Below are 26,237 nucleotides of genomic sequence, written 5' to 3' on the forward strand. Positions count from 1 at the left end.
ACTCACCTTTGATAATAGGCATTAAGGGCCAAACCAGAGAGTATGTTCAGGACTGCTAATTGTCTTTTAAAAGGTTTTAAAATGTATTATTTAGGGCTGCACTAATCAGTTTTTAATCTTGTCACATCTATGATTTTTATATTCATTTTTATATTCATGTCATGTGTGACAGACAGTGAAGCCCACCTAACAAGAGTGCTGTGCTTCTCATGCACTACGCAAACCGTGTAGCTCTATTAGCATTTACCCCTCGCTGGAATCTGGCCCACCGCCCTTCCCTTGACACATCTTGGACCTCTCGCCTTCTCCTATTCCTCTCCTCCTCCTCATGCTGTATGTTGTAGGCTCCAAGTCCTTGGTGATCATGAAGGTCCTGATGGAGGCGAGACAAGAAGGATCCAGGGAGTGGAGTTTGTCCAGCCTCTTTGATATTTCTAAGAGTCTGCATTGTCACAGGAATCAAAATTTTAAAAAAGATTTCCTGCCATTTAGTACATGCAAACAATAATGTCAATGCATCACATCAAACACATTTGAATAAGATTGTGCACATTTATCATACCAGCTCTTGATATGTAAGGCAGGCGAGGCAGGGCAAAACATCGGCCTGGAGGTACACGGCGGCCACAAATCTGTATGTACATTAAGTTTGACAACATTTGCTTTAAACCTATATAATAAGTACATCCTGTTGGTACCAAAATGTGAAAAATATTATTTGGCCAAAATGATGCACTGCTGAACTTTACAATGTCCTCCAATGTGCATTATTGGACTCTGCATCTGTACAGGAAGATACATGCAGGTCGCTGTTTGTTAAGGACCATCAGGTCACTGTGAGACACTACTTCAGGTATACAGAGGTGTGTGAGCAAGCTGGATCACATCTCTCCACAATGTGTGATGACGACGGCAAGCTTGGGCTTGTTGTTGGGTCCTGTAACAATGTTCTGTCGGGAGGAAGGAGCAAAAATTTAAAACAAAAGACAGTCATGTAAACTCGCAGCAAACTAAAATGATCGCTGGTGATTTTTGCAGGAAAAGAAAATTCTTATTACTTGTTACATACATAAATATGACACAGTGCAAGATTAATTTACTGAAACTGTCAATGGGTTTGAGCCACAGGTTGGATTCCAGCTTTGAAATATTTTAGTCTGAGGTCTGAAACATCACTGGAGATGACAATGATCAGGAAAGTCAATTAAAAATGTATAACAAGCATTTAAAGGGACAGTTTTCCCCCAAATCAAAAATACACACACTCCCTCATACCTGTAGTGCCATTTATCCAGCTAGATTTTGTTGTTGAATTTTGGCTGTAGAGATGCTTGCTTTCTCTTGAATATAATGCAACAAGATGGTACTTAGCTTGTGGTGCTCAAAACAACAAAAAAATACATTTGAAAAACCCAACAAGAGAAATCCTGACCCAGTTACTCAAGATAATCCACAGACCTTGTTGTGAGCCATTTCATGTAGGAACTATTATCTTCCCAACTACACCTGCCAACTGAATCACAGCGGAGAAGGAAACGTGCATCTACTCATTGATGCAGGGCTTGTGCTCGTGATGGCATCCTCCTCAGCTGAGATCTAACGTTAGCTAAGCTCCCATCCATGAGTAGATGCACACATCCATGTAGTCCCTCTATATTGAAAAGAAGGCAGACATCTCTGTGTATGATATCTCCAAAACTCAGCATCTCACACCAAAACAATGGCTGGATAAGTAGCGCCACAGACATGAGGATAAATACGTACGTTTTAAGTTTTATTTTTTTTATTTTTTTTTAGATGAATGAGATAATTAAGGCAGGTGAACAAAATAGAGTAGATCTTTTCAGTTTAAAAATGTGTTGTTTTAACCATTACTAGTGGTCTCCCTCCTCTCAGTTTTGCTTTGTATTTTGGTCACCTTACAGATCAGTCCAAAATTTCTTTATTGACTCATTCTTGCCCCTGAAATAATTATTATAAATTAATATAATAATGAGATTTTACCTCAATTTTCCTCATGACCAGCAAGCCATCAACCACTTTTCCTGAAACAGTCGTAAAGAAGACAATTAAACTCTGACACTAAACAATTTAAAATAGACCTCTAAATAGATGCGAATGCACAAGTAATACTGATGATTGACTCACCAAAAACAACATGCTTTTCATCTAAGAAATCACATTTAGTGCAGGTAATGAAGAACTGACAACCATTTGTCCCTGGACCACTGTTTGCCTGAGTGAGACAAAAAGGAATGACAGAGAATGTTGTAAGACATCTGTTTGTCTGTACTGGTTAGAGTTAAGACACTTTGAATTAATCAGTCTAATCCCACTGTCTATAGAGGCGGGTCAACTGACTTTGAATTGATTAATCAAATCTTATTCAAACGTGCTACAAGGCACTGCTCTTTATGAAACAGTCTCAATGTAATGCTGATGGCTCTGTATGACCTACATAAGCAAACAAGACCATCGGTAAGATGTATGGTTATTATAGTGACTCTTACTACAAATTCAAACTGATCCAGGTTGAATAAGACATTAAATCAAAAACATTTTTTCTGGCGGAGTGCTGAGGATGAATTGAGGGGTCTCACAGAAGATGCTCTGAAGTGTAGCGGTATGCTTGGTAACTAAAACCAAGTTCATTTTGTTTCACCATCTTTTTTTGTCAACAGAGGCCGCCAGAATTAACAAAACATGAGCATGCCTTACTGCAGCTTTAACTTATTATTTTAAAGAGTATAACACAGGTAGTAAAAGACTGCAGGATGATGCCAAACACCTTCTTTTGGATGAAGTCAAAGTGCAAAGATCTGTTCCCTGATTCAACAGTGCCCCTAACATCTGAGCATTGATCTACATACATACCATGGACAGAAGACCAGGCGCAGAATGCTTGTATTTGAAGTTTTCATCTGCAAATGGGCCCCCGTAGATGCTGCAGATACCAGTTCCATCACCCTTCACAAAGAGACAAAAAACATAAGATGGGGCTCACACAGTAGAGAGAGACAGTGAGAGAGAGAGAGAAAGAGAGAGCAATACATCAGCTTCATCGTGCTGTAATTGACCACATGCCCACCAGGGGGCAGAAGGCTGACATATGGTGGTTCTAAGTTTGAACTTTTACTGCAGTTTGTCCAACATCATGGTAAAACTGATTTAATCTAATGAAGACAACAAATGGTAGATAGTTTCAGAAGTGATTTGGAGATGATGACTTTGTTCCCATAGCAACATACTACAGGTATACATCATAACCACTGAAGATACCTCCCACCTTGTTGTGAGATGTGGGAAAAAATTTAAAAAAACAAGGTTTACCAGCTTTCAAAAATATTACTTTCTCCATACTGTTAATAGGAAAAATCTTTCTTTGTCTGCTTTCACACTCAGATATATTGACACTGTTCCACTCAAAGCAATAATCCTATCCTTTTCATTCCTTCCTTCCGGTATTCCAAGTCATTTGTTCCTTCATCTATTTGGCTGCTAAATGCAGAGAACTGAGCTGTGAATTTATGCAATGAAATAGTGTTCTGTTTTATTTATTATAATATGTCTATGTATGTATGATTTATGCCGTATGAATGCTTTTTATGACGGTGTCAACCACTGTAGAAACTGAATTGCCCTTTGGGGATAAATAAAGTATTCTTCCTTCCACTATTGCTTTCATGTGCTTTTCAAAAGAAAACTCAACATACTGTGTTTATATATTTGTGTCATAAGAATAAAGTGGAGGCTACTTTATTGTCTCCCGTAGGAAAACTCTGTCACATGGGACAACTGAGCAAATTGGTCACAAAGTCGATCACACTGTTAGAACTTAGTATAGAAAAATTGAATGACATACTTCTCAGAATATGCACATCTCTATACAAATTACAAGCAACAGGACATCCCACTTTACATGCTTACAAGCAAAGAAGCGTTTTCTCTTCTGTCTCTACTCTAGGAGTTGCGCATTTAGAAGTTTAACTGACAGAGTGATGAAATAATATTTCATCAAGAGGATCAATAAAGTAACGGGTGTCAGTTTGCCAATAATCCTAACTGCCATCTTAACCAGACTAAATATTTGAGTTTGACTGTTGACCATAACGTGAGATGGATAATAGGCCAGTAATATAATTAATGCAATATTCCAGGGGACATCAAAATCTCTGAGTCAGTGAAGGAAATGGAGGTACTGATAGAGCACATTTATTGCTATGGTGCAAAGAGTGTGTTGTTCCCACAATTTATTGTAGCTTTAATGCAACATATAACAGCAAAGAATGACAGATGCAGTACGCTGAACCTTGAATTACTTTGTCACCCTAAAGCTGCGACAAGAAACTAACCAGGCAGCAGAAGAGATGTGGATTACAAAGTCGCCTCCTTGTATCAGGAAGTCTTTGATCAACCTGCCAACGAAATATTACATTGACAATTATGACACTCCACAAAACAATAAAACATGATAACTTTCAATGTAGGTGAATAGGAACTGTAGCTCCTGTTGCTATTACCTCTGTTGAGTGTTTTTTAACACATAATTCATTTTAATGTATGTATTGTACATGGTGCATATGAGTGGTAAAAAACTAAATCTCAAGGATGTAGTTTCATGATTCAGATTATTCAGTGTTGACAGGCTATTTTATCGTGGAAAGTAGATTGTGTTGATGGCACATTTGTAAATGATTTAACTGCAACTGCACAAACAAACCCACATGTTTGGATGACTGGCAAAATGCTGTCAGATCCAGTCTGATCAGTCAGTCCAGTCCCTGCTATAAATAGTAAGAAAAACATGCACAGAAAGTCTGAATGCCAGGGTTGACAGTAGATACTCAGGAGAAAACCAGACTAAATAATAGGCTTGGGCAATATCCAAGATCTTTTACCGCGATATTGTCCCACACAAACATCTCGATAGACGATATTATCGTAAGGGTTTTTTTCATAATATAAAATTATAGTATTTTATTTTGTTTTACTTGTATTTTATGTTGACTGGTGGTATGACCGGTATCAATAAATAAAAGACTGAGAGGTTGACATGCTGTTCATTTATTTACTTCTCCCTTTGCAGAAACACAAACTACACTTTTAAATAATAAGATAATGTAATTAAGAACTTTTAAATTAAAACTTTAGAGCAAATAATTAATTGCAAACATAACAGTTTGCTCCTCACTGGTGCCCTTCCCTCTAAACTCTAGCAGTTTCTCTCAGGTGAAGAATCATACAGCTGTTTGATTTTGTGAAAAATATCACATATGATAGCAAATAGAGATATTTGATCATATCTAATATCGGCCCAAGCCTCATATATAACCACTCTTAAGCTACCAGAGGGTGTGGGATTTTACTTGAGTTAAAATCATTCGGAAAAATATAGGAAATCTTTTCAACATCAGAGTGTAATGTGAGCTACATGAATCAAGTTCCCATGTCGTGTACCTGTGGAATGTGCAGCCTTTGTAACCGATAGGAACACCATCCTTCCTGTTGAACAGTCATGTGAGAAGAAACAACATGAAGCTAGCAGCAAAGACAACAAACACCCTGTGTGGTACTACAAAACAGGTGACAGTAAATGTGCCGTCAGTAAACAATCATGCAGGGATGTAGGGATGGGATTAATAGGGTCTGGTGTTTACATGCAACAACAAATCTAATCAGAACAGCTGTGTGCAAAAGTGACTTTACGTCATGCATTCATCTTCCTCGTCATATATTTGTATTTCTTCGATCAGCTTCCTGTTCAGAAGATGGATATCTATTGTCGTCTATGTTAAGTTCTCTAGTTCAGCTCATGAGACCATTTTATTTTTTCTTTGTGCTTTTTACAGCAGGTTATGACTCAGTATGATCAGGCTCACATGGAGCACTTGTGGCTGAGACTTGGCACATTTTATGTGTACATTAAAACTTTTTAGCAACATATGACAAAAAATATCTGCAGGACATTTGACCTGAAGGCGCAGTGAGAGGACCGAGTAGAGATAGTTTAAAATATAGAGTAGTCCTCCCAGCATCTGACTGTACTGAATATAGCTTTAGTGGCAGGTGATTGCAAACATTTCAGTGGTAGTGTATACCTTTGAATTTTACAGATATTCATTTTTTTCAGATGAATTTAAAAAATAAAATAAAAAACCCATCTTGACTTCATTTAAATTATTTTTTTCTTTAATTCATTATTTTAGATACAAGGAGGTGCATCTTTCTTTCCATCCTGCTGCACTCTCCCCACAGTGATTATTTCCCTGCTGAAGCTGGTTCGATGTGGCAGGTTTGCTGTGCAGGGTGGTGAAGAAGTGTTTGTGAACAATCAAAGATCACCTTACCTGTACTCTCCAGTGCAGAACTGCCTGTAAGAGATGACGAAACTGTAAGTGGCATTGTTGTGAAAATTTAGAAATAGTTTCATACATGTGAACATATATACTTGTGATTGGGGAGTTCTACTGCATAAGTGGAAAAAAGTAGTATAAAGCCTTTTGCTGCTGCAGAGGAAGCTGCATGTACTTTGCATCCTAGGTAATTTATCATTGTGGGTAATGTAGGCACCAGGCTTTGTTCTAGCATTGCACAATTTGATACATCAGAACCAGAGATAACGCCTTTTAATTCTGCATTCTACTTCCTTTTAAAACCAACTTAGCCAGTGAGTGACATCAGTGGAGGCAATTGATTACATGCAGCTTCCTCTGGAGCCACAAAAGGCTTTATACTACTTTTTTCACATATGCAGTAGCTTAGTACTCCCCAAGACCTGTAAATATACTTTGATGTGCACAATTGGTTGAGATCCCTTTAATTCTTTATCATCCCTAGCTGGGGTCTACCTGTGATATCTCTTTTCACTGAAATTTTTAAAAAGCAGACCATGTGATCCAATAATAATCTCTCTCCTTACCGGAAATTTTCCGCTGTCTTTGGAACCACATCAGCAAACAGCTCCATCTTCATCCGTCCGACATCCTGAAAAGCAGTTGAGAAAACAGTTGAAAAACAAAAAGAAATCCATTTAAGAGAGAAATGTATACACACCTAAAAAAAAAGATGGGGTAAACACTTTAAATCCTCTATGAGCAGTGTGTGTTCTTGTGCGTTGGCAGGGTGGGTGTCTGTTCACCCACACAACCCAGAGGGCAATGCAAGTGACGACTGGTATAACAACGTCCATGTGTCTACATCTCTGTTTGTGAACGCAGTCTGTGTGTGTGCTGGTGTAAAAAAAGAGTGTTTTGACAGCAGCCATTAGATCTCTCATCTTTGCTTTGTTTAGACAGTACATTTACAGGCAATGAATTCCAATGCAGAAGCTCAGTGTTGACACAGAGCAAACAACCACGGATTGAATGTGTCAGGTGAAAAACAACAGGTAAGACAGCTTAATAATAACATGTACCGTAATAAAAAGCTGCATCTTAATGGAGGAGTGTCTACATGCTGACGAATGTATCCTGTTGAACCACTTTTTTTTCTGGGGCTGGAATTAGGGTAACGTTTAAATACCATACCTTCAAATTCACACAAAAAATGTAAGGAAGACAAGAAAAGGTGTCGAATGCACTGAGCTGATTTTATCACAATGCAGTGGGCTTCAATTAACAGACAAACGCCAGGCAGACTATGGCAGCCACACCTACTTTAAGTCCCCTGCAGTTAATATTCAAAAATAAAAAATAAAACAAACAGTTCTAAGCTATTGAGCATATTTTTGGGTCATTCCTTACCAACTCACCAAGGGCCTCCCAGTTCATGTCATGGATTTCTCAAATTAAATTCTATTACATTCATGGGACCTTTCTAAATCTTACAGCCGTACTCCAAACACTTTTGAAGTTATGAAGTTTGGCCCTCAGAGCTAAATTTCAGCATCTTTGTGATTCGTTGTATGTGCATTTCTTGCCTCAGCAATTGCTTTTTTCACTGGATTGGTTAGAAACTTGTCCTGAACATCCAGAAGACTCTTAGGCTACTTGGCAACATCAATAGTTATTGCTAAATAGTTACAGTAATAAAATTTATAACAGGAAGTCATTTTCACAAGTATCTGTCATTTTCAAAAACTCATATCTCCACTTGTTTTTACTTTCTTGCAACAAAATTGTGGTTCTGTGTAGAAATTATCTACTTCTGTCACATCTACAGTGACACAGGTCTTGCTAAATATACAGTCGGAGCTGAAAAACCAAAAAGAAAATCCACAACTTGAATTGAGAAACTTCAGGATTTGGGAAATGCATGGAAATACCCTTTTGTAATTTCATCATAATGCAATATAAAAGTACATGTTTTTTCAAGTGTTGAGGAATCGTGACACTGCTTTTTAACTTGTACCTCTAAGCTAATGCATACATAATTAACGTTAATTAAAAGAGGCCAAGTAAAGCTGCTCAAACACCCTGAACTGTGCTAACTTTTCTACAAACTAGAGATTTTATCAAAAGACGTTGTTTTTGTTAGTCAGGAAGGCGAGTATTTCTAGGACGCAATTGTAGGCCTAACATTCAACACTTGATGTTTTTTCTTGTGATTCTAGTGTATTTGTATAGGGATACCATTGTTAGTCGATGCTCAGTTTCTAGCCGGGTTACCTGTTACAGGACATGCAAATAGACATTACAAGGGGCCATCATCTCTCGGCTTTATAGGAGGGCAGGGTTCCCTTAAGACACAGAAGGTGTGTCCCTTCAGGTTTTGCTTTTACAGTAGGGAGGTGGAGACAGAAAGAGCCAGTTCCAATAGGGAACTACTTCACCTTTAACATTCATAGAGTTCTGCTGCAAGCATGAAATGCCTCTAACTTCCATTACTGCAAGAGTTAAGCTTTTGGATCTCCACTGAAACTCACAGGACTGGGACAACTCCAGGCACAGAGGTATGGACTCCTTAGGGTAACGTTTTGTTACATCACAGGGTTAATTGTTTTGACCTGTTGACTAAAAAGAATGTGTTTGAACCTGCTTTACCCATCACCAATGCTACAAATCATGCAGAACTAAAATTCAGGTTGATGAAGGTGTTGACATGGAAGCGACTAATATGCAAAACACAAAGAAGTAAGACTTAGTGAGAGAACCTTAGTAAGAAGACAACATGTTTTAATAGAACATATTTCGTAACCAAAGTGACGGAGTGAGTCATCGGTATATTAGACATGCCTCCAATGTGAAGTTTGCTGCGGCTGACGGTGATTTGATGTGAATAACGAGCAAGAAAATCACTTAAGTTAAGTCAAGATTTTGTTTAGAGATAAGATAATTTCTACGTCAAAGTAACATTTCATATAACTACTATAACTACTTTTGTGTTTTTTGTGCTCAAGTCTTACTTAAAATCAAACTTGATCATGAGGGGAGGTTGTGGACTCGTCTTCATGCTTTTTCTTGTTTCTTCAAAGCTGTCTAATGTTTGTATAACCAACGTTCCTAAACCAATATTGTTCTGTCTTTCACAGCATTTCCTGGACACACACCTGCACACTGAGCTGAGAACTGTTCCAATAACATAAATGCTGCCTGAGTCATCTCCAGAAACTGTCAAAATGCTGATCATTATTGAGCAATGTGATGTGGAGTCTGGCTGTCATATAGACAACACTGTGAAGTATCTGTTACTGATGCTTTTCAAGTTGGGACTGGGCGCAGCAGTCTATTTCTTATGCTGCCGGAAGCCGTATAGCTCCTTTATGAGCATGTGCAGCCTGTCCATTGTCCTGGCTGACTCTGTGGTGGCGTTTTCTTTGGCAACCGTGTGGTTTCTTGGGGCTGAAAGGTCTCCCATGTCACCCTGCTTCCTCTTGGCTCATGTCTCAGCAACATATGGCGCACAGCCGCTGCCTATGATGTTCCTTGGTTTGTTGGACTACTGTGTAGAAGATACCCACTTCTGCAAACAGAGCGCCTTCTACAAATGCATGAGAAACATTTTTTTGATATTGCTGATATGGGTGGTAGCCGTCATTTTCTCCTTCTGTTCTGTCAACACTGAGCTGATGGAACTGCAGTATTTGATGCAAGTAAAGACTCTAGTGTGTGAAGTAGAGGAGTCCCCACTGATTACCTTCTTCACTTTGGTGCTTTTCACAGCAGTAATTTGTGCCATGCTGCCCTTTTGGTCAAGTATTCCCAAGTGGCAGAATGAGGCAGACAGGTTATCTGAAGCGAGGGAAGAACGAGAGAACCCGAAAAGCGACTTTTTGTTCATCTCAACCAACAGCACAACAGAGACAAAAAGCAGCCAGGAGACTCATCTGGAGGAGATCAACAGGCCAAGACCGCCTCTGTGGCTCAGTCTAACGCTGAGCTTTGGTGTGTTTTGGATGCCTTATCTATTTATATCCGTGATCTCTCTGGTCTTAGGCTTCGGAGTACCTGCCTTCATCGCTGTAAACGTTCTGTGGACAGAGTGCACCAACAGTTTACTGATGGGTGTGGTGTTCTGGGCCAAGAGCAACACTCTAGGGCCGTACAACCATCTACCAGAAAATGTGTGCTTGTGGCATGTTTACTGGCATTTGAGCAAAGGAACAGGACAGCAGCAGCTCCCGATAGCTGTGTTCAACCCATCAAAACAGAAGAGAACCACTCTCTTCTATGTGTGACGCAAGAAAGTAAATAAAGACTTCATGGAAATGAGCGAGTATCTTTAGCTATCTATATATATATTTTTACCCAGAGACTCTGCATTATCTCCGCAGCATTTGTTTGTTCACACAGAACCAAGCAGCTCCGGCATAAAGCCACACCAGTGTGTCAATTGCACGCCAGCGCTGCGGATCCAAAAGAGGCGTGGCGGTAGACATCATGACGTTGACATCTGTGTGGTTTTTTCAAGTGTTTCCCCCGGTGTCTACCTATTAATCTAAACATGTACCCGCTGACTGTTTATAATCATATGGATGCTGTTATCATGTGTTGTGATTTAGATCCTGACCCATCATACATCCTGGAAAGTGACAAAGTTAATTTTTTCACTCTAAATTACGTAATTACATAATCGCCATCAGCAAACAGGACGCTGACTTACTCTCTTAATCACGGGGAAGGATGCTGTTTTCTGGGGGAAAGTTCACTGAAGTCTCGTCGGGTAGGGCTGATCGTTGCAGTGGTTTTTTTCAAGACAGTAACTACAACAACACATAGTGGAAGGAGACAAACACATGGTGAGTTAAAGTTTTTTGCTGGGGACAGACACTGTTTTGGGGGCAGAAATGTGACCAAGAGTCAGTAGGACAGACAGACACTTATCCACATATAACTGCGGATTTTCTTTCCTCATATAAGTTGCCAAAGGCACTACCAGTTACCACATTACTGTTGTTTGGTCCTGTAACGTTGCTTTGCGGGTCATTTCTCTTTTATTTGATAAGTAAAGGATCTGTTTAGCTGTCAGACTGTGAACACCATCAGATCGACACGCCCCCGCTCCACAGAGCCGCAGCGAAACTGTAGAAATCACAGTACATTATCTATTTTCTACACTCATTTGTATTTGTTTGTCATACAGCAATTTACAAAGATAATTTTAGATTTGAAGGAAATAATATGATGATGCATGACTTTCAAAGTGGTTCTCAAAAAAAGAAAATTTGTAAAAATTCAGGACCTGAACAGCAATTTAAAGGTGCAATATGTCAGAATTGGCGTCCTGTTGAATTCATTCTAAAAACAGATATGGGCCAGCATATCACCAGAATCATCGATAACTGCAGCCAACTGTAGCTACCATTAGCTAATTAGCTTAGTTGGCCATGCAGGCAGCAGTCTAGACTGGGAGCTCGGATAATCGGGGATATGCTGGTGTTTACACTGCTAGCACAGAAACTTTGGACTGGTATGGGCCGCAGCTAGCTGGTTAGCATGCCAAGTCCAGTAGATATCTCTGAAACACAATACATAGACATCATAATGTCAAAACTGTTATTTCTTCACATTCTCATGCAAGAATTTTAACTAAAATTCTGGGCCATGGCTAGCTCGTTATTTTAACCTAAATTCTTACATATTGCACCCTTAAGGGACCTTGTGATTAAGTTATTTACTCAAATACTGTTTTCAAGGTCAACTATGAACTTTGTATTCCTTTAATTCCTTGGGATTTTAGACATCTGCGATTACATAACAACTGTGACAAGCTCCATCTGGTGATGAAGCAGCAACCTTGTCATAATGACAAATGTGGTCAATTTTTACTTTTAATGCTGCTAATCTGAATTAAAAGACCATTTATCTCAATCAGCTTATTGTGACATCCTTTACTTCTGTGCACCAATCAGCATTTAGCAATATCTGATACAAAATCTAAATATATATATGTGTGCTTGTTTGCTCATTTTACCAACACTGTTAATCAAATCTAATTAGACCACACCTACAGTCCCAATGAAGCACCTGAGCCAAATGTATTAACAATGACTATACTGTTGATAAATAATCTCTATAGTTGGGCTGAGCAGTATATCAATGTTATACTGTTAAAGCTGATATGAGACTATATAAGATCTCTGAGTCTTGATATTGTTAGTAAGTGTTGTCTTCTCCTGGTTTTAGACAAGGGACCTACAAAAGTCTTTTATAGGTGGTGGGATAACTGTTTGGACAACAGGTTATACCTGAAGCTTAAAAGTAACTAAATCCACCAGAGACCCACTAGAACCAACTTGGGAACCTGTCTGCATTCAACCACAGAAAAATGAATAAATCCTGCACACATTCACTGACATTAACAGTGTTCACTGAATGTAGCTTATTTTAGGCAGCTCTAAATGGATCCAACTAACACAAGCTATTGTTCAATGCAGTATTTTTTAAATCTCAAACTACGGTTTGTGATGACATGCCCAAATAAGGGCTTGGTGAGGTTTCTGTACCTCAACAAGTTTCTCCAGTTTTTCCACTGTGAGCACTGTAACACCCCAGAGGAAGACTATCACCAAACAAGAGAAGAAGGAGCAGCCAATGGAGGAAGTGAATCAGAATAACATTTCTGATTTTATAGACCAGTCCAGCGAAGACCAGCATAAATGTTGGAAAAAAGGACATTATCTGCTAGTGGTGTGTAAGGTTGCATTAAAACAACAGATGCAGGTATTGTAGATGCATGCTATATACTCAATTCAATTCAATTCAATTTAATTGCCCCCAGGGGCAATTAAAGGCCCGTGAGGTAGTTCTACACAGACACAAACAAGTCAGTATGTTAAGTACACAGAGACAAAGGCAAGTCAGCCTGTTAATTACACAGTCAGAACGTTAAGTACACAAGTCAGAACGTTAAGTACACAAGTCAGCATGTTAGTTACACAGACAAAAACAGGTCAATCAATCAATCAATCAATCAATCAAACTTTATTTATATAGCACTTTTCATGCACAGGTGTGCAGCACAAAGTGCTTTACACATAAAAGATAAAACAATAACAAAGAAAGCCCCTCCCTCCCACCCTCCTTACTACACACACACGCACGCACACACACACACGTACACACACACACACACACACACATAACTGCACACTCTCACTACTGACAAGAGGGAGACATGGCATGGCACTGAGGATTGAGGAAGTGCCACCTTTGAAAAAAATAAGCAAGATAATAAATAAAATAGTACTGAAGATAAATAAAACAAATAAAATTATTTAAGTTTAAAATCGTCTTAAAAAACAAGATAGAAGCAACAACATAAAATAAGATAGAACCACATAAGAATTTAAAATATTAGTTAAAAGCCTGATTAAAAAGGTGCGTCTTTAACCTTCCCTTCAAAATATCAACAGTCTCTGCAGACCTGAGGCTCTCCGGCAGGCTGTTCCACAGGTGGGGGCCATAGTGGCTAAATGCCGCCTCACCGTGGGTTTTTGTTCTTGGTTTTGGTATGGTTAAAGGCCGATGCCGGAGGACCTCAGGGTCTGCGAGGGTTGATATGGTAAAAGCAGGTCAGATAAATATGAGGGTGCAAGGCCGTTAAGACATTTAAAGACCAGTAAAAGAACCTTAAAATCGATCCTGAAGCGGACAGGGAGCCAATGCAGCGACTCTAAAACCAGTGTAATGTTCCCCGCCCTCTGGTCCTCGTCAGCACACATGCGGCTGAGTTTTGTAATAGTTGGAGATTTAAAGTACTCTTTTTGGGAAGACCAGAGAGCAGGGCATTACAATAATCCAGGCGACAGGAAATAAAAGCATGCATTAGCACCTCCGTACTGGCCTGGGAGAGAAACGGACGGACTCTGGCTATGTTCTTAAGATGATAAAAACCTATTTTCGTCATATTTTTGATATGTGGAATAAAATTCAGCTCAGAATCAAAAATCACACCTAGATTTTTTACTGATTGTGTTGGTTTAAGATCTGGTAGTTTTGGTAAAAGTTTCTCTCTCTGGCCTTCAGGACCTATAACTAAAACCTGAGTTTTGTCCTGGCTGAGCTGTAGGAAATTCTCTGCCATCCATGACTTGATGTCAACAATGCAGTTAAAAAGGGCATCAATTTGCCCTGTGTCATCAGGAGACACGGCAATGTACAGTTGTGTATCATCAGCGTAACTATGGAAGCTGATGTCGTGTCTCCTGATGACGTCCCCAAGAGGAAGCATGTAAAGATTAAAAAGAAGCGGACCTAAAATTGACCCTTGGGGAACCAATGTGTCCATACTTACATAAAAGCATCGATCTGTGAGATAAGAACAAAACCAGTTAAGAACAGTACCAGAGAAGCCGACCAGATGTCTGAGTCTGTTTAATAAAATGTGATGGTCTACTGTATCAAAAGCGGCACTTAGATCCAGTAAAACCAACATTGTGAGCTTTTTGTTATCTAAATTCCACCTGATGTCGTTTAAAATCTTTAAAAGTGCTGTCTCGGTACTGTGGTTTCTCCTAAAACCAGACCGATGTTTCTCTAAGATATTATTTCTGTTTAAAAAGTCATTAACTTGGTTAAAAAACAGTTTTTCTAAAATTTTACTCAAAAACGGTAAGTTGGATACAGGTCGGTAGTTATTAAGAACGTTGGGGTCTAAATTGCTCTTCTTCAGAAGGGGCTTCACCACCACCGTTTTGAAGGCGGTGGGAAAGACACCCGTCTGAAGAGGGCAATTCATGATGTTTAAAAACTGTTCCTCTGAATCTATAAAACGATTTTAAGAGTGATGTGGGAATTGGATCTAAAAGGCAGGTTGTTGGGTTTACTTGGGAGAAAACTCGACCAAGTATCCTTGCATCAACCAGGGCAAAACTCTCCAGTGTTTCCTCAGGCAAGGACAACAGTTCAGGTGTGTTAGTTACACAAACACAAAACAGGTCAGATAAAATAGACAAAAAAAAACTAAATAAGGTATTTACAGTATTTACATGAGGTGCAGAGTAGCATTGAGGCAGGTTGGGTTGTGCATTAAGAGGCAGCAACTAGTTAGTTCAAATATGCAAATGTGAAAATGCAATAGTACGGAAGCCCTAAAGGGCCATGCATTCATACATTTTATTTCCTGTTTTCCCGTGATAACGAGTTAATTTCATTTTTCTCGAGATCTCGAGTTATTATCTCGAAATAACTGCTGTTTTCCCGAGATAACAGGATAATTTTCTCGAGATAACGAAACTTTGTTTTCCCGAGATAACGATATAATTAATTTGAGATCTCAAGATAATGACTGTGATATTATAGGCCTGAGATATGGAGATGCCCGGGAAAGTTTCGTTATCTCGAGATCTTGAGAAAATTATCCCATTATCTCGAGAAAACAGCAGTTGTTATTTCGAGATAATAACTCTTATCTCGAAATAATAATAATTCGTTATCATGGGAAAACCGAGGACAGAAAATGTATGAATGCATGGCCCTTTAGGGCTTCCGTACAATAGAGAGGGAGGGGAACTGACAGTGTGTTTTGGAGATTCTGGTCACCAATCCAGAGCTAAATCATTCAACCAATAAAAGACAAGATTACAGTCTCATCTCATCTCATTCTCTTGTCTGCTTTTCCTGGACGGGTGTTGCCACTTTGTCCCCCCTTTCGGGGGGTTGCGGGGCTACTGGGGCCTAATCCAGTTTTCACAGGAAGGGAGGCCAGGGTACACCCCTGGATGAGTCGCCAGCTCATCGCAGGGCCCTCTGATGGCAGAGGATGCCTCACAAGGTGCCAGCTGCACATCAGGAGCAATGTTTTGGCTCAAAGTTTCTGCTATCGATTAGTCAACGGTACCCATCCAACAGTCTTTCAATGGCATAACAGTCTCAAGCGGCACATACCGTCATGTGTCGGTGGAATACCAGCGGCATAACAGTCCAGGGATCGGTATATATGCTGCTGAGCAGCAATTGGCATCACTTCGGCCACTTCTGACATTACATGTGATTTAATGACTGAGAATATTGATTAAAGTTTTGTCTCCAGATAAATGCAACATCACAGACATGAAGGTTTTTAGTAAGGGTTTTATTTTCACAATAAAACGTATTTTACAATTTACGTAATGCAAAGGTGGCTCCACAAAAATAACAAATGGCAAAGAGACTACAAAGATGTGTCAATACTGTACTAAAACACCGTGATCAAAAAAAAAAGAGAAAGCAATAAAGGTGTCAACAGACTCTAGTGGGTCAGCGGGGTGATAAAACTAGCAAAAGCAAAAAGCCTTAAAGAAAGACAGTTTTATGTAAAGTAATATGGTTTCTTGACATTGATGCCATATTCTGTGAGGGCAGGAGTCAGGTCCTCCATAGTCAGAGTATACTTCTTATCCTGTAGAAAGAAGAGAAAAAAAATTATTATAAATTATCAGGAATAAAACAATCTGAGCACTTACGGGCAGCTGACAACTACCACTGGTACCATCTTCTAAAAACACTCCTCTCATATGACATTGTCAAAATATTGTATGAAGGTACATTACATTTAAAGAATACATTAACGTGAGAAACACTCACCTTTGTCTTACTCCTCGAGCTACCTGAGGCAGTGCCCTTCATTTTACAGTACTGCAGCGCATCATTGGCAATGTCTGAGATAAACTTCTGAGAGGCAAGGGAGATCAGACGGATTCTAAAGAAAGGAAAAAGAAAATCATTATTGTAGTTTTCCCTGTGTGTATACGGCCAGCCTGTGTCTGTATGTCTGTCTGTCTCCCTCTAAGATCTGATCAAAGAGTTCCTCCAATCTCATTTTGACTCTTCATTTCCACAAAACCATTACAGCAGCTATCCAAAAGGTGATGTGACAATAAATGGGGTATGTACTTTATGGTCATACAAGCCAATGAACACCAGTATGGACAATTTGTAGTAGTAGTACTAATTCATACTGTATATCAACATACAGATATGTAGTAGAACAGCTGCTTGACGTTTTTAAAATAAATTAAATCCCCGTTTGATAAAAGTTAGACAGGCAAGGCGACCAATTTTTCTTAGTTTGTAAAAAAGTTATTAGAAATTCTGATTCAGAAAACCACATAATCATATAGATTACCCGACTGAAGCTGAACTAAATTCAGACAACACTGCTGTTATCATGAGCAGTAATTTAAACAATTGATTCAAATCGCTTTAGCACATGATGCAGATTTTCCACAAATCATTATAAGCATAAGGAAATATATTGACAAGGTTTTCAGATGTGGTAATGATGCAATACTGCAATAATATGATTTGTTTAATTATTCAGTTGCTGATAGATTAACCTCATCATCTTACTTTGCCAAACATAGTGGCATGGCTCTAGCTTGTCCCAGGTTATTGATTAAACACACATCCTTTAAGACTCTACATGTCCTGCTAGAGCTTATAATTTATGTTTTTGATTAACAATTTAAACATTCAACTCAGATTCAGTTTCCCAGTTCTGTAAACTCCTAACAAGTCTTTCAAAAAAGCTAAGTAGACTGGTGAACTGACTATTTTCACATAGTTTGTTTACCCGGGCTTTGCAATATGCCCCTCATTCAAAAGCACTCCACCTGCAGCTGCTCAAGCACTCCCTTTGTGCCTGTCCTGTTAGTTGCTCGTTATGACTAACTTCTGAATGGGACAGCTAATAACAGTACTGTGATTTGTGTCATTTGCTTCCATGGGGTATCAGGCAGACCCACTCACACTGAGACTTGAGGGTCGCCTATACTTCACAGAGTCAGTCACTGTAGAACTTACATTCTTGGATCAGAAGCTTCAAAGCCAGCCCGGTTGAGGTAATAACCTGTAACTGCATCAGGAATCTGGAGAAGAAAAAAGAGGAGAGGACTTCAGCTTGTGGTCAAGATCTACAAAATCACTGCTACTGACACTTATTTGTGAAGAAAAGTATTACTGTATGTGCCATTCAGTGATGATCAGCCAGATGAACTCTAACAAGAACACTGGTACAGCCGCTGACCACTGACAGAAACCAATGACATTGTCTGCGGACAGTGATTGGAACATAACAATATTGGATTTTCACCACAGGCAGGAGCATATGAAGTTATCATCAATGTCAACAGAACTATGTCAACAACTTTCATACAATTTTCTGTATTGTTTGTACCAAGAAAAAATATTCAGCAGGGCTTTATGGCAATATTGGATTTAAAGTATTTCTATATCAATGTGATTTAATGCTCTCATTATTCAGTTAATTTCTTGGATAATCCAAAGACAGACACACTGTACCCTTTGGATGATATATAAAAATTGTTTCTTGGTTGAATTTCAATTTAACTTTGTGAGTGATCAGTTAATGTGGCTGGCAGAGTGGATAAAGTTGCCAGATGTTTCCAACATTAACCAGAAATTAGCTGGTAATAACTTGAATGTATGCAGTGTTGTCTTTCTGGCAACATGTCCCTATCTATGAATGCAGTACTTGGTTACAGTTATTAATCTGCTGGTTACTTTCATGATTAATTGATTATTTTAGTCCATTAAATAAAAAATATGTGAAAAATGCTCATCAATCACAATTTCCCAGAGCCCAAAAGTGACATCTTCAAAAAGTATATTTTGCTCAACCAATAGTCCAAACCCAAAGACTCTTAAAAAACACTACCATGAATGACAAAGAAAAGCAGCACATTCTTACATTTAAGAAGCTGGTACCAGCAAATGTTTGGCATTTTGCTTGAAAACTGAATGACAGTTATGAAAAAATAGTTGGCCATTCATTTTCTTTCGATCAACTAATCGAATAAATGTTGCAACTTTACTCACTGTGGGAGTGTACTCCTCCAGCTGCAAGAGGAAATCTGCCAAGGGTGTGGTAGAGACAACAGGCTTCACATCTCCATTGGTGATGCCACCAGGAACATAGACTCCGTTGGAGACAGATGTGTCTGCTGATGGTGTCACCATGGCAGCAGAGGCTGAAACTGTAATAGAAAGGTGTGGGATGACTTCATGTTGAATTAAAGAAACACAATTGTACACATATCTGCTACATTTCACACACAATAAAATATCAGTTTTTTTCTTCCAGGGAAATATGTATTGCAAGTTGTGCAAAGTCCAAACCATGTTTGCAGACAGGTGCACACAATTCCAGATCTACACATAATAGTGCATTATAAATGTTTACCGTACTTACATCCACATTGTGACTGGAAAACAAATCATCTATCTTACGTATAAAAAGCTAGCTATCCTGCTGAGCACAAAAACATGGACACTGGACAATAACATTAGCAAAAGTCGCATAACCTTACCATTACTCGTGACCGAAGGGATGCTGCTGACGTTGGTTGTTGCATTATCATTTACGATACAGTTGCTTGAAGTTGAAGACGTCGTAGATGACACTCCAGTTGTGACAGACTGATTAACGTTGTCAATATTCATGTTGTTGAATGTTGTTAGCTAACGCGCTAACCTTTGCTAGCTAGCACAGAGAAATGACCAAATATGACCAAAAGTGCGATTCCGCGCTATATAGCTCGAAGGATGGTCTTCAACAAAATACTGTTTTGTGGAGTAAAGCTACTTGTGTGACTCAGAGAAGTCAGAATCACAGAATCAGGCACTAGTTAGCATCAGAAATGTTTGTTTCTACCGTGCAGCAGAACGCTGATCTCACGCTGCAGAGCTAGCTGCGTCATGTGACCCGAGCTGTACGGCTCGGATCCGATTCCGACGAGAGAAGCCGAAGATTTCCGAGGACCCTCCACTGATACTTTTGATAGCCCACAGTAGCGCAGTTTATTTGTTTGTTGAATTGTAGGTTTCTTTTGTTTAGTTGTATCAGCAGATAGCAGACAATAGACAGCAAGCAAGTAACAAATAATGAGGATTTAGTAACGCTACTAAAACCCTCTTTATCCCTTTCTCTTTGTATTTCAGCTAACTGCTAGTGACTCTAGCTAATATGGTACCTTCGGGTGCTGTTGGAAATACTTCTCAATATCTGTAGCGCGGTCCACCATGCTTTAATTTATATCACACTGTCTGTCATTTGACTGATTTGACCTTAATGGCTTGAATACGACCTCAGCAACCTTCTTATGACATAGACCTGTCTGCAACCCTAGGAGGTGTAAATGCCCGGAACTCCCCACCAGTATAAATAATTGATAAAACGTTTTAAAGGAAAAAGGTGTTGTCTTTAAAATAACAAGTTCCGTGGACTGGGACTTCTATATATCATGTTACCTGTATGACCTTTAATTCCCAGGCGTTTAAGTAATATGTTACGGTGCATTTCTCTTAAACCACGTTACTAGTTCCAAACCAGGAATTAACGACTTTACGAGGAGCAGTGAATGCAGCATCAGGGCTGTGCACACGGTAGGGGGCGCTAGATAACTCTGTGACTGCTTTGCGGTCAGCTGTTTGGGTCGAAGAAGAGAGACACTGCTGGTGTAGTTACTCGCCGACTAGATGGCTATTGTGCAGTCGTTCCTGGACATTGGACCAAGGCGGAAGCGGGACAGACTGTTTTGACAGCTGTATGGGGCAAAACAGGTAATGAGCCAAACACTTACGTCCTAAACTGACAAATATTGTTTACCGGAAGCACATTTCACAAATTTTAATGAGCTACCTTCATACAACCTATTGTCCCTGTTGGGGTCTTTATTCTGTTCTGTAAAGGGGTGTTTAAATGTTCCATCTAGTCCAAGTCAAATGATGATTTATCTGTACCTAGAGGAGTGTAAATGTAGTGAATAATTATATAAAGTAAGATTTCCCTGACTGGGACTGTAGAGGGGATCACCTCTGACTGATGACTGTTTAATTCCCTTAGACCTGTGTCTGTAATCTTTGATTTGTGTTAAAGTTCACAGGACTCAAAAATGACTTCCCCTGTCCGTGTCATCGTGGTGGGAGCTGGCTGTCGAGGGGAGATCTACTCCCAGTATGCATCCATCCACCCTGAGCGTGCGAAGGTCAGGAGAAGTTGCCTTACACTACAGCCTGATGTAGTCAACCAGTCATTTTTGTGGATTATGTTCTTGAATTGACAGTATTGATCAAAACATATTCTGGCACCAAAAAATCTCTGTGAGCCAAAGGTCCCAAGATAAGATCAAGACAAGATACCCATGAAAGAAAAGTAAAGTGTAACAGAAAAGCAAAGTATGTCACAGTTCAAATAGATCCTCAAGTCCATGCTGTCTGTAGCCACGAGGTAAAAAGTGACGCACATTAAATACTTTTATCTAGTCAGTTGCTAGTTTACTTGAATAAATGGTCTGAATAACTTTCCACCACATTTACTCAACTTCACCATTTCAGGTTGTTGGCGTAGCAGATCCAAGGAAATTTGCCCGCACTAAACTTCAACAGCAGCACAAAATTGAAGATGAAAACATATTTGAAGGTGAGCAGAAAAATAACATTTAATTGTTTATAATGATCTAAATGCTAAACTATTAAATGCTTGTTTTTTCAAACTTTTTTTTTTTTTTTCAAACTAGACTGGCACAGTATGGTTGAAAGAGAGAAGTTTGCCGATGCGGTCTTAATTTGTACCCCTGACCGCCTTCATAAGGTAAACATACAATATATGTTTACGTTCTGTATATATGTGTATCTCTCAGTTTTTAGTCTTCTGTGAACACACCTCATTATCTATTGAACTATTGGTCTATTGAACTACTATGTGTTCCCCAGGAACCTGCGATGGCTTTTGCGAAGAAAGGCTACCATGTTCTGCTGGAGAAACCAATGGCAGTGAGTGTTAGCCATCATCATATACTGCATAGCTCTAATCTTGATATGGATGTTAATAATTATACTGCTTGATTTTCACTGTAACTTAGTAATAATAGTTTTCAATTCTGTTTTTGTTTACTGGTGAAGTGTGTAGAATTTAGTGACATATAACAGTGAGGTTGCAGATTGCGACCATCTGAGCACCCCTCGCCCTTCCCTATCGTGGTCCCAAAAAACGTAAAAGGCCCTCTATAGAGCCAGTGTTTGTCTGTTGTACTTTGTATATATCCATATCCATACAAAACAAATAACCTTCTTTGACTTCAGACAACTGCAGAAGACTGCACAGCGATCGTGGAGGCTTGTACTCAGAGTGGTGTGATGCTTTCAGTGGGTCACGTTCTCCGCTATGATCCTGTCATCCACAAGATAAAGGTGAACACTTTCTGTCACACACTCTCTGTATGAAACATTTTGACCATTGTTTTACAGTTTTTGGTTTAAAGATGTCAACTTGGTTACCTTAAAAAGTAATCCTGTAATTAAGTTTTGAGGTTTTATTAAGTAGAGCCCAGCATGTTTTTGGTAGTTTGACTTACAGAACACTGAATACATTTTCTCACTGAAATGAAATCAATGGATCTTTTTCTAGGAGCTGATTGATGCTGGAGTCATAGGTGACGTGATCCACATTCAGCACCTTGAGCCGGTAAGAATGCATTCAGGGCTCTTCATTAAACCTCTATAATTAATCAGCATGTGTGTGCGGTTTTTTTTAATCGAGGTTAACTGTAACACATTAGTTTTGTCATCCTTTGTTCCAGGTTGGGTTTTACCACTTTGCTCACTCATTTGTTCGGGGGAACTGGAGGAATGAAGCAGAGAGCTCGTTTGCTCTTTTAGCCAAGTCATGTCATGACATTGACCTTATACATCACTGGGCCGGAGCACGCAGGTAAACCAATACAAAGAAGTCAGTGATTAACTTCAAGTTTGTCTGATGTCCAGAGATCAGATGCATTTAACATTAACAACTTTAGTTGGTCAACTGGGTATTATAAGTGTATTAATTTGTTGAATGCCTCTTTCCAAACACTGCTAGCAGGAACTAGACCCCTTACCCTGGTGGTTTTGTGCGACCACTCTCTGTGTTTTCAGGTTGTCAAGCCTGTTTTCTGTGAGTTAATTTTATTTTTCCTGAGATTAATCATTTACATCAATGTTTGTACGGGTAGGTGTGTGAAAGTGTCATCGTTTGGATCCCTCAGCCACTTCACTAAAATAAACAAGGTGTGTGGTCTGTTTACAGATTTCCTAATATAAAGAAATCAGATATGAACAAACTGTTATTTGATCGTCTTTTGTCCTGTAGTTTTACAAATGGATCCTTGGTATTGTAGCTCTATAAATGCTACGTGACACACTGAATTTGTCTCATGAAGACGTATCATATCCATGACAGTGAAGAACAGATATCTCTAGCGATTCTTTAGCCTGAATCTAACATGTGACATTGCCTGTTTTCTGCCAGCCAACAGGTGCTGCAGATCGCTGCCTGGACTGTTCAGTAGAAAGAGACTGTCCGTACTCAGCACGCAAAATCTACATGGATAGAGTGAAACAGGTTTAACACATGATTTCCACAAATCATCTACTACTCTTTACCATCTGTGAACATAATACTTTTGTTGCTATACATAATTTTACATGTACTGTCTTTGTGTATTTTTGTGTGCTAGGGTCACACCGGCTGGCCTGTATCAGTCATATGTCCGAACTCGTTCCCAGACATCGAGTCAGTCACTGAGGCATTGAGGAACGGACCATATGGCCGCTGTGTCTACGAGTGTGACAACGATGTCTGCAGTAACCAGGTTAGAACAAGCTGGCTTTAAACCACAATCATGACTTCGTGGCTTCAAATCTCTGTGACACCTCTCTTTTCCATCAAGTTGTGTTTCGGCTTAAGTTAAACTCAAATCCCTGCAGGAGCACTACTGCTGCTCTCGCTGCCTCTTTTATTATTTACATTGTTTCCTGTTTCCAGAATTTGTATTGTTATTTACTCATTTAAATTGTATGTATTTGTATGTGTCTGTCAAATAATTAGGAGATTATAGCCATTTTCAAAGATGTTTAAACTGAAAAAAGAAAAAAACCCTGATGATTCATTATTTACGTTCCTTAAGAAACAAAAAGGTCATCATTACATTTAATGTATCGCTCTCTTCTGTTTGCCCAGGTTGTTAACATGGAGTTTGAAGGAGGTGTGACGGCAGCCTTTTCCATGGTGGCGTTCACTGAGGAGATCTGCCAGCGAAAAACAACCATCTCCGGCAGCAAGGTAGGAAAGAAATGCTAATGCTTACTATACAAGAATTACTTCAGCAAAAGGGAGCCAGCAGGGAAAAGATGCATTAACTACCAGCTTACAGAAATCAAAGTAATTCTACCTAACCAAAACTATTTATACATTGTTGATAGAGGAGAGTAACATAAAAAATAGTTAAGTATGTGGTAACGCAAACATTATGTCCATATGTGGTCGTTGAAGATCCCATTCCAACATCACAGACAATAATATACTGCAGCAGCATTAAGTGCTCTCTTTCATTTAATGAAGAAGCCTTGGTCTGTTGCTCACCATTAAACACAGCCCCGACCTGAAGGACACAGAGTATGTGTGACAGACTACTTTTGGCCATGTTGTGTACCTTGATATTGATATGTTATCAATCCAGTGTAGCACGATTTTTGAAATAACAACTGATGTTTACAAAACTTTTAAGTTTTGAGAAAGAAAATCATTACTATTTAGATATGATGACAGTCAAGAAAAATGTAGTACTCATTTAAGCTCAACTCAACTATTATATTGCCTTTAAGGCCAGAAAAACAAAACACAGCACATAAATAAGCTCTTTTATCATGGTGTGATCAAACAAAAGTAATAATGATATTGACTTTGCCTCTGAGTTGATGCATCATCTGAGCAGTGTTTTAATACTGAACTGTGTCTTCACAGGGGGAGCTTTCATGCAATGGCCATGAGGTGCGCGTGTTCGATTTTCTGACTGAGAGAGCCACAAAGCACACGGCAGACAAAAATGCCCCCAAGCAATTTGGCATGAGTGGACATGGTGGAGCAGACTACTACCTTATGGATGCCTTTATTTCTGCAGTGGCCGTGAGTGTCGATCAATTTTTTATTTTGTCCATGTCTAGTTTCCTGGAGAGCTTTTATTTTTCTCATTGGCCCACTCCAGAAGCAATAGCTCTGATTTGAATCCTTACCTTTATATTGACAGTTGATCTGTAGAGATAAAGAATATTTACTGTAATTACATGTTTGTACCTGTAGGGGAGGCACTGACTCTACGTTAATGTATACAATTTAGAAGCACAGACTGTGATGTTGATTAGCCGTGTGTGTGTTCCTGTGTTTTTGTGAGCGCAGAACAATGATCCATCCCTGATCCGCTCGGGACCTGAGGAGACGCTGCACAGCCATTTGTTGGTTTTTGAAGCAGAGCGTTCTCGACTGGAGAGCAGGGTGGTGTACCCTGGTGACACTAGCCACAGCTAGACGACTGACAAACTATTCAACACAAATTATCTTTCTTCAAAGATCAAACCTTGTAATCATACCTGGATTAATGCAGACACAACTGCACTGTTGAATAGAGGGCCAAATCTTGTAGTGGGATCATGCTGCTTTTTTAGTTTATATGCTCAGGGATTTTAATACGTGTGTGTGTGTGTGTGTGTTCATGTGAGAAAGAGAGACTGAGTGAGTGAGTGAACAAGTGAACCTCATAAGTTTTTAAATTATGTAAGAATTTGATAATTTGTTGTATGAGTAAGTAATGTTCATGTAAAATATTCTCTGATTCGCTATTAAAAAGTTGTGAATCAATTGTCTTTTTCAATTGTCTTTCAATCAGTTTGCTCTGAATGTGCCTCATTAATGTGACCCCACACACAATCTGACTTTTCCCACCTGTGTCAGTGTGTGCAGTTTATCTCAGGCTATTCATGAATACTGACCATTTTGACGTCAGTTGATCTGAACTGCTTCTTGATAGGCTTAGTGCTTAAATGTAA

General features: G+C 39.2%; 4 protein-coding genes across 4 annotated transcripts; 2 read left to right on the plus strand and 2 right to left on the minus strand.

Moving 5' to 3' along the window:
* Positions 1 to 631: 631 nt before the first annotated feature.
* On the minus strand, positions 632 to 20,440 carry LOC311264764 (peptidyl-prolyl cis-trans isomerase H-like). The gene is made up of 8 exons (XM_084365863.1): positions 20,351 to 20,440; positions 6,920 to 6,984; positions 6,348 to 6,371; positions 5,432 to 5,502; positions 2,875 to 2,999; positions 2,149 to 2,236; positions 2,005 to 2,045; positions 632 to 950 (listed from the first exon to the last, which is right to left on the minus strand). Exons 1-8 carry the CDS (start codon positions 20,399 to 20,401, stop codon positions 882 to 884), a joined length of 534 nt encoding a protein of 177 aa, XP_084221989.1. The 5' UTR covers positions 20,402 to 20,440; the 3' UTR covers positions 632 to 881.
* Positions 9,557 to 10,615, plus strand: LOC311264705 (putative G-protein coupled receptor 160; the record flags this gene model as incomplete). The annotated part of the gene is made up of 1 exon (XM_084365796.1): positions 9,557 to 10,615. The coding sequence occupies one exon, from the start codon at positions 9,557 to 9,559 to the stop codon at positions 10,613 to 10,615; it is 1,059 nt and encodes a 352-aa protein (XP_084221922.1).
* On the minus strand, positions 16,434 to 20,068 carry taf10 (TAF10 RNA polymerase II, TATA box binding protein (TBP)-associated factor). Its single transcript, XM_084366405.1, has 5 exons — positions 19,688 to 20,068; positions 19,197 to 19,354; positions 18,162 to 18,226; positions 16,944 to 17,058; positions 16,434 to 16,758 (listed from the first exon to the last, which is right to left on the minus strand). The coding sequence occupies exons 1-5, from the start codon at positions 19,818 to 19,820 to the stop codon at positions 16,669 to 16,671; spliced, it is 561 nt and encodes a 186-aa protein (XP_084222531.1). The 5' UTR covers positions 19,821 to 20,068; the 3' UTR covers positions 16,434 to 16,668.
* A 395-nt stretch (positions 20,441 to 20,835) lies between the features above and the next one.
* On the plus strand, positions 20,836 to 26,032 carry LOC311265078 (putative oxidoreductase YteT). The gene is made up of 14 exons (XM_084366404.1): positions 20,836 to 20,939; positions 21,256 to 21,364; positions 21,714 to 21,798; positions 21,896 to 21,969; positions 22,092 to 22,151; positions 22,461 to 22,568; positions 22,786 to 22,842; positions 22,958 to 23,088; positions 23,369 to 23,423; positions 23,665 to 23,757; positions 23,873 to 24,007; positions 24,376 to 24,477; positions 25,159 to 25,320; positions 25,591 to 26,032. Exons 1-14 carry the CDS (start codon positions 20,926 to 20,928, stop codon positions 25,717 to 25,719), a joined length of 1,314 nt encoding a protein of 437 aa, XP_084222530.1. The 5' UTR covers positions 20,836 to 20,925; the 3' UTR covers positions 25,720 to 26,032.
* Positions 26,033 to 26,237: the final 205 nt, after the last annotated feature.

This window comes from Pagrus pagrus (genome assembly GCF_965226575.1).
Source record: "Pagrus pagrus genome assembly, chromosome: 11".
NCBI classification, from domain to species: domain Eukaryota; kingdom Metazoa; phylum Chordata; class Actinopteri; order Spariformes; family Sparidae; genus Pagrus; species Pagrus pagrus.